This window comes from Larimichthys crocea, chromosome XIX (genome assembly GCF_000972845.2).
Source record: "Larimichthys crocea isolate SSNF chromosome XIX, L_crocea_2.0, whole genome shotgun sequence".
Taxonomy (NCBI): Eukaryota; Metazoa; Chordata; class Actinopteri; family Sciaenidae; genus Larimichthys; species Larimichthys crocea.
Window position 1 is genome coordinate 11,324,176 of NC_040029.1, and position 8,455 is coordinate 11,332,630.

Sequence of the window (8,455 nt, forward strand, 5' to 3'; positions counted from 1 at the left end):
TAGTAATCATGTGATACCGGCTATAATTTACAATGAGATATCATCACAACCAACCTGTATTAGACCTACAGAGGTTTTAAAAAATACATCATAAGGCCAACTTGATGGCAATGTAATGCTCAACCTAGGAATGTGAATGTGCTTCATTGAATCACTCATGAAATGCAAGTATTTCTCAGAAAACAAGTAACATAGTGTTAACTTTTTAAACCTTCTCTCACTCCGAACCGTAGTTGGGAACTGGTTTGATGTTTTGGCTCGTTGCTGGTAACTGGCGTCAGAGAGTCCGGGCAAAAGTGTGGGAAGAAAGGAGGACGAAGTAGTGGCACATTTAATTCCTCTTTTTATCAAAAAGCAGAACACACACCGGGCCGATTCAAAACCTGACTGGACACTGCTGCGGGCTAAAACACTCGGGCGTTCACATGAGCTAACTCTGCTGTGTACATCTAACACACTGGATGTGTACCCCTGCTCCTGTGTTTACCTGTTTGCACCTGTACGTCACACACACACACCGGGCCACCGTCTTAAAGGGACAGGGCTGGCCGGTAACAATAGCCTAGATGAGGCTAACTGATTTTATAGTTTTTACAAGCGTTAAGAAGAAAAAAAAAACTTCTTCCTCCGAACTCAAAAGCCTTATTTAAAGTCCATCTCTCTTTCTCTGAGAGTGTGGTGGTTTTAAACCACCCTGCCTTGAAAGACCTGTTCACAAATGCTAGTGCTAGCCTAGTTGTTGACGTCCAGAGTAGACGCTTTAAACGGTCGTTACGTGTTTGTGGTACAAAATTTAGTGAATCAAATCATGCTTCTGACATTTACAGTCAAATATGTTGTTTGAGTTATGTAAATAAAATGACAATAGTATAATAATAGTGTGATATTTATTTATTTTTTTATTTCAACAGGGTTTTTTTGCATTTCCATTCAGCCTCTCACCACCGGCCCCCCCACTTCCAGTGTCCTTGGCGATATTTAAAATAAAGTGAGTGAATGAAAAAAAGTTTTTTTTTTTTCATTATTATCATTACTATTATTCATTACTTTTCTCGTTGTCATATACAGTCCTAATATTCTTATTTTATTTTCACAGAAAATATAAAAGTTTACAGACTTGAATTAAACTGCCTTGCAGTTCCTGTGCAGTTTTAAGAGGTGAAAGATGATTTCCATGTTTGATTTGTCCCACTGAGATTAAATGTCTTTTTTCATGGAACTCCTGGCCAAGACATGCAGCAGCACAAACTATGTCAGTAAATTAAAAACACATACAAACACAACAAAAAAGCATTGTAACATATTACATCACAGAGAATAAAAAATGAATATAATAATATCAGGTTAAGTATCAATGATTCCGTCTCCAGGTCTTTCAAAATAGATTCAAAAGCATCAAAGTTTTGTTATGTTCCAGTCTCTACCCAGTGTCTGCTCGAACATTTAGTTCAGACAATAAAAGTCCCCAACACCTTTAAGTTTTGAGTTTTCCGACACACTTGAAGGCAGCATCAGGCCAGGTCACCATAGCAACAAGACGCTCTAGGCTCTCTGTCTCGTGCTGCAGAAACAGTTTAGTTTCTAACCGAACTTTCTCGATATTTTTAGACTCTGAAATGCCCCTGCTTGTGACGGACTACTCATGGACGCAGACAGAGTCGACGGTTTACATCAGTGTGCCTTTAAAAGGAGCCAAAGCCGGGAAAGTGGACATCCTGTCCACAGACGACTACCTCAAGGTAAAGACAGCTAACCGAGCTAACAGCAGTTAACGTGGCGAACAGAACAAATACAGAATACAACAGCTAACAAGAACAGCTCCAGCGTAACATTCCTCGGTTTAACTACGTTTGGCTACGTTCGTGTTTGGTGTCTCATACAGGTGCATTACCCCCCGTACCTGTTTGAAGCCTTCCTGTTTGAACCTGTCGACGACGTGAGGAGCTCAGCGAAGGTTGGGAACGGAGTCGCAGTCATCAGTTTACCAAAGAGGAGCAACAAAGAGTGGGAGCAACTCATGATAACTACAGGTTAGCGCATTCAGATAGATGTACCAAAGCCTCTGGTACTCTCATTCAGGATACAAGGGAGGGGCAGGTGTGGAAAAAAATGCTACAAACTAAGAATGCTTTCAAAAATATAAATATATAAATATTTTATTATATTTTATTTTACAAAATGCAAATAGAGCAAACAAAGGAACAATATAAATCAAATCAATATTTGGCGTCTTTGCCTTCAAAGTAGCATCAGTTCTTACAGGTACACTTGCACGCAGTCAGGGTTTTTTTAGGATTATAGTCGGGCATATGATCAACCAATTCTACCAAACAGGTGCTAGTGACCATCCACTTCACATGTAGGTTGAAACACAGTCATTGACTGAAACAGAAACAGCTTCAAACTGGGTGAGGAACAGCCAAACTCTGCTACCAAGGAGAGTTTGTGGAAGAGAGTTTCATGTAACAGGTCACACACCATGACAAGACTGAACACAGCAACAAGACACAAGGTAGTTCTACTGCATCAGCAAGGTCTCTCCCAGACAAAGACTTCAGAGCAGACTGGAGTTTCAAAATGTTCAAGTTCTTTAGAAGAAACACAAAGAAACAGGAAACGTTGAGGACTATAGATGCAGCAGTCAATGGATGAATAACACATTAAGCTTATTCCCCTTTGAAATCAAAAAGCAACTCAACTGTGCACGACAACACAGGAACTGGGGTGCAGAAAAATGGCAGCAGAATTGAAAATAATGTCAAAGAATAGCAATACAATAACATAACAGAAGAAACTGTGTGTGCATTATATGTAATAATGTTTATTATAGAAGTCATGTGAGTAAATTAGTGAAGAGTCATTACATGAAGTAAGTAAAATGTAATATTAATTGAACTAAGTAAGTAATAATAATGACAATGATAATAGCTGAGTGAACCACTCTTTGCTGTTTCCATACCACACAGTGATATTCTCCATCAAGATGATCTCAGTCATACAGGAGTAAAAATTCCTCAGCAGTTGTGGGGATTCCTGGAACTTCCTTCAGTTTCTGAGGTGAAACACTCTGTGTCTTGTGGTCCTTACCGCTGAGTTAGTATGGAGGTCATGTCATCGGTGATGTAGACACAAAGGTACTTGAAGGGTTTTTGTGGGCAAGTTTTTCCTCACTCGAACCGAGGGTCTAAGGACAGAGGGTGTCACTCCCTGTACAGATTGTAAAGCCCTCTGAGGCAAATGTACTTTGTGACTTTGGGCTATACAAATAAAATTGATTTGATTTGATTTGAAAATTGAAATTGATTTTGTCCACTCTCTCCACTGACGACCCGACGATACTGAAGGCAGCATAGTTTCTTCTTAAAGTGTATCATCATCTCCTCAGACTTGCTGATGTTCAGGAGGAGGTTTTTGTCTTGTCACAGTCAGATTCTCTACATCCATTAGATTGGCCTAGAAAGGTGGAATCCATCAGGAAGTCAAGCATCAACACACAAACTGATCAATGGCTCTGGTGAAGCGTCTCCACCCCCACTGAGACTGACTTTGCTGATCGCATCTGATTATTGCATTCTTGGTACTGTCACCATGTTAAGTGTCTTTGTCAGAGAAAAAGCACGGAAGCAATCACATATAGTGATACTTAGCAGTGCGGATGGGTCATAGTCATTAAATGGAAAAAACTCAACTATCATTTGAAAATATATTTTCCTTTGTTTTTACTGGTGCCTGGTAAAACGTGTGTCATGTTCAGTTTGGCTCTGTTTTGCATGAGGGCACTACAATACTGCCAGTGTGCTGCTCTGTGAGATGGACTTGAGGTTGTGTAATGTGTACATTGCTGCAGAGGAAATAAAGTTCCACTTTATGAACACCACCACAACGTTTCAATACCATTCTCTGTCTGTAGAGCAGTCTCAACTGCTAGTTACCAGCTATGTACATACATGAACATACATACATACATCACTACTTTTTCCACGACTGCAAGAGTGCTAAAACTAAAAAAACTAACAGTGTAGAGATTTGGCTATGCAAGATTGCGGCTATGAGCCAGGTTGAATTAGTCTGAAGAAACTGAAGTCTAGAAAAGGTAACACTTGTCTTAATGGTTGAATAAGTCACAATGATAATTACATTTATTCAGCAAATCAAATATATATAATCCTTTTTAAAATAACTCATAGATCATACAAATGAAGCTCTGGGCTGCACGTGGCCTGCAAGCCTGAAATTGAAGGCTCTGATATAGAAATCAGCTTAGAGAGGGGAACAGCAGTGAATTATTCTTAATGTCTGCTTGATTTGATTAAAGTATGTGACCATTATAAATCAATGTGCTTCAGATGATAAAGACAAAAAGAAGGAGATCAGAGAAAAAGCTCTGTTAAAATACCAGAAGACGCTTTCTTCAGACTCCAGATCCAAGGCAGAGAAACAGCAGGCAGAGAAAAAATATGCACTGGAGACAATGATGAAGGTAACATACATAATGAGAGTGACACATAATGAAATGACCACTGGAAATCTGCTGTGTAATCTAGAAGGACTTACATACAGTATGTTTTACTTGATCTTAGCTTGAAAAGGAGGAAAGAGACAGTATCCAGAAGATGAAGGACACTAAGCGAGAGGAAACCACAGCAGAGCTGGCAGCATGGCAGCAGAGACTGAAGGAAGAGGCAGTGGAAGAAGCCCAGTTAAATCCGCAAAGTCAGAGTGACAATCAGACAGAGAAGCGGGTAAAAGGACACTCAGGTGGAGGAAAGGTCAAACTGGGTAAGTAATTTCCTGTGTGATCTCCAAACTAGTTTGGTTTCGGTTTCTTCATGAACACTTTCCTGTGCTTAGATCAGAGAGACAACAGTGAAGCAAAGAGCAAGAAAAAACAAGCTGACCTGCCCGCTCCAAGATATGCTGGAAACATTCAAGTCTCATTTACCCCACGAGTTTTCCCAACAGCCCTCAGGGAATCAAGAGTGCCGGAGGAAGAAGAGGTAAGAGTTAGCATCCCCCGGTCTGATCTGCAGGTCTGTTCCTTACTGGTACACAGTGGTGAGTGTGAACAAACAGGCACAAAGATATTACATTTCAACTCACTTTGTGAACTGACTTTGATCTATACTTTGACACGTGATCATATGATATGTCTCTTGTTGCATTATAATTATACTGTGTAATTTTAAAATTTGTTGCAGTTTGGTACAAAAATAACTTTGCATTAAAATAAATATAATTCCAACGAATGATTGAGCAGAGGGAGAAAATGTATGCACTACACAGCAGCTTACACTTGCCAACAGTTTCTATATAAAGAGGAAGGCTCTAGGGATTCAAGGGATTCAAGGAGTTTTATTTGTCATTACAACACATGTAAACATGGGATAAAACGAAAATTGGCTTCCCCTGGTCCCGGAGCAGCCCAATATCAAATATATATATATATATATATATATATATATAAAATAAAATAAAATAAAAAGAACATAAAATATAAAAAGTAAAGGCAAATTTAAATTTAAGAAAAAGTATATACAATAAATAGAAAAACAACAACAGTATAACACCATGGTGAGGTAGTGAGATGTCATCATCTCACATCTCACTCTATGAACCAAAAGCTCTCTTATAGGTCAAATATAGGCATGTCTCAAATTTGGAACATTTCAAGATAATAGCATTTCAATTTTCCACCATATGCTTTGTGAGTGGAATCAGTATGAAGATTACACTTTTTATATTTTAACCAACTAGTGGCTCAAAAAGCAAGCTGAAGCCCGACGTGCAGTAAATGCAGATGTTCAAGAGCTGGACGACCTAAAGGAGGAGGAGCGGAATGCTGACTGGTTAAAGGACAAAGGAGAGTAAGTGAAGTCGTGATCTTCAAACTTTAACAGCATTTACTTTCTTCTGAACCACAATACACACTAAAGTGACTCTTTCCTTCAGCAAATGTTTTGTGACTGGGGACTACCTGGGTGCAGTGAATGCCTACAATCTGGCTATCAGGCTGAACAGAAAGATCCCAGCTCTGTATTCAAACAGGGCTGCATGTCATCTGAAGTTAAGAAATCTTCACAAGGCCATTGAGGATTCCTCTCAGGTCTGTACTACCTCGTGTGTTCTACATCTGTGTTCTTCTGCACTCCACTGGCCCCTTTTTGCTCTGTGCACCAATAAAAACTCATGCCAGGACCTCTGTCAGCTTTCTTTTCTCCTCTGTGCTAGCTTGTCTATCTTGAAAAGATAACTAGCTACACCAATCATTGCTAACATAAGCTAAGATCTGACTAAATACTGAATGTGTACTGTACAGTACTAGTACTGCATGTCACTTTCATCTTTTAATCTAAAAACATGGTTTTCTTTTCACATAGACGAGCTAAAACATAGATGAGCTAAAACATAGACTCTAAAACATAGATGTTAAAACATAGAGGAGCTAAAACATAGACTCTAAAACATAGATGCTAAAACATAGACACTAAAACATAGATGCTAAAGCATAGACACTAAAATATAGACAAGCTAAAACATAGACGCTAAAACATAGACTCTAAAACATAAATGCTAAAACATAGACAAGCTAAAACATAGACGCTAAAAGATAGACGAGCTAACACATAGACGCTAAAACTTAGACGAGCTAACACATAGACACTAAAACATAGACACTAAAACATAGACACTAAAACATAGACACTAAAACTTAGACACTAAAACAAAGACGCTAAAACATAGACGAGCTAAAACATAGACACTAAAACAAAGACGCTAAAACATAGACGAGCTAAAATATAGATGCTAAAACATAGACGAGCTAAAACATAGACACTGAAACATAGACGCTAAAATATAGTTGCTAAAACATAGAGGAGCTAAAACATAGCCGAGCTTAAACAGCATATCTAAGTACAGGAAAGGAGGAAATTAACCAAGGCTTAGGAAAGGTCAGTTAGTGGTTTGGGCCTGAATTTTGTTTTAATAGTAAGAAAAAAACAGAATAGACTGTGAGACTGTTCATACTGGCCCCTCCACAAGCAGCTGTTGTTTTTATTAATTAATATTATTATTATTATTTTTTTTTACCAGTGTTCTGAGTTCAGTTGGTGGTCAATCATTACACAGTGATCTGAGTGCAACTGGTTACTGGTCTCCATTGAGATACATTCACTGTAAACTGTGTGATGTGACGGTATGGAGCCTTTTGCATGAATGAATCTGATTTATTTTATATGAAGCTGAAATAAACATAATGTTTCTCTGCAGGCTCTTGATCTGTTGACTCCACCAGTTGCTGCCAATGCAGCTGCCAGAGCCAGGGCCAGTGTCCGCAGAGGATCTGCTTTCTGCCAGCTACAGCTCTATGCAGAAGGTTTGATTTACTGATACTATACACTTTGAATTTTATAATGTGTTTTTAATTAATCACATGATAAAGGTACACATAAACTATTTGTGTGTTGTGTTTAAAACATGATGATGGAGTAGTTATACATCACTGGCTGAACACCACCTACTCTGTGCTGTCAGCTGATCGACCTGTGACGTGTTTTCACAGGGCTACAAGACTACCAGGCTGCTCTGAAGATTGACCCTTCTAATGAAGCGCTGCAGGCAGACACGCAGAGAATCAGAGACATTATTCAAGGCACTGCCGCTGCAACTGAAAAACAGTGACACAGAAAAAGTACTGTACATATTAGACATGGATGTTTATTGTTTGCGGTATTTGTCTGTTACCCAGTGCTGTAACAAACGATAACAGAGAAACAAAAGTGTGTGTTTATGTAAAATACTAATAAAAGGTTTATGAGCTACAGACCTGAAGAAGTGCTGAAGATGAGTGCATGAAAGACACTCAGAGCTCCCTCGTGTGGTCAAATGGTATACATAAAATGAAATGCTTAGTATGGCATACTAAATAGTTTGGTCACATGTTTTATTAGTATGTTTTTACATGTTTTTATCATGTAAATCTTAGAATAATTTTATTTGAATGTTTATTCAGCAATCAATCATTTTCAATAAACTACATAACACTGTCACATGCAATGGATTCCTTTCCTAGTTACTAATACCTGGATATCTTTCTGGAAATTATACAGACAGCTAGATAGATAGATTATTATCGTATATTTTCAACAATCATCAGTTCAGTTTTCTTTAATCTGTGTATAAACAATGGTCATTGTTTATACACTGTATTCAAACATTTGTCTTTGTTTCTTTTGGTTTTAGTGACAGCATCTATGTTTTTTAAATAGAAATGCAACATTAGTTTGGAAACTTCAACACACAATAATTTGGCCACTTATGCATTTCAATTACATAGAAAATGTCCATCCATTTGAATGACATCATTTTAATATAAATAAACTAACAAATGTATTGTGATGCAAGTAATAAGATTTATGTAATAGTACTAATACACCTAAAATGTCTGCATTCATTT

The 8,455-nt window shown here is 38.1% G+C and overlaps 1 protein-coding gene across 1 annotated transcript; it reads left to right on the forward strand.

Moving 5' to 3' along the window:
- Positions 1-1,504: 1,504 nt before the first annotated feature.
- dnaaf4 (dynein axonemal assembly factor 4) lies at positions 1,505-8,043 on the forward strand. The gene is made up of 9 exons (XM_010755973.3): positions 1,505-1,739; positions 1,883-2,030; positions 4,347-4,480; positions 4,581-4,779; positions 4,852-4,997; positions 5,755-5,864; positions 5,950-6,103; positions 7,270-7,375; positions 7,562-8,043. Exons 1-9 carry the CDS (start codon positions 1,617-1,619, stop codon positions 7,678-7,680), a joined length of 1,239 nt encoding a protein of 412 aa, XP_010754275.2. The 5' UTR covers positions 1,505-1,616; the 3' UTR covers positions 7,681-8,043.
- Positions 8,044-8,455: the final 412 nt, after the last annotated feature.

Coding starts and splice junctions, on each gene's coding strand:
- dnaaf4 (XM_010755973.3), top strand. CDS start 1,617: ATGCCCCTGCTTGTGACGGACTACTCATGGACGCAGACAGAGTCGACG. Junction 4,780..4,851: donor TGGAGGAAAGGTCAAACTGG/GTAAGTAATTTC, acceptor TCCTGTGCTTAG/ATCAGAGAGACAACAGTGAA. Junction 5,865..5,949: donor TGGTTAAAGGACAAAGGAGA/GTAAGTGAAGTC, acceptor TCTTTCCTTCAG/CAAATGTTTTGTGACTGGGG.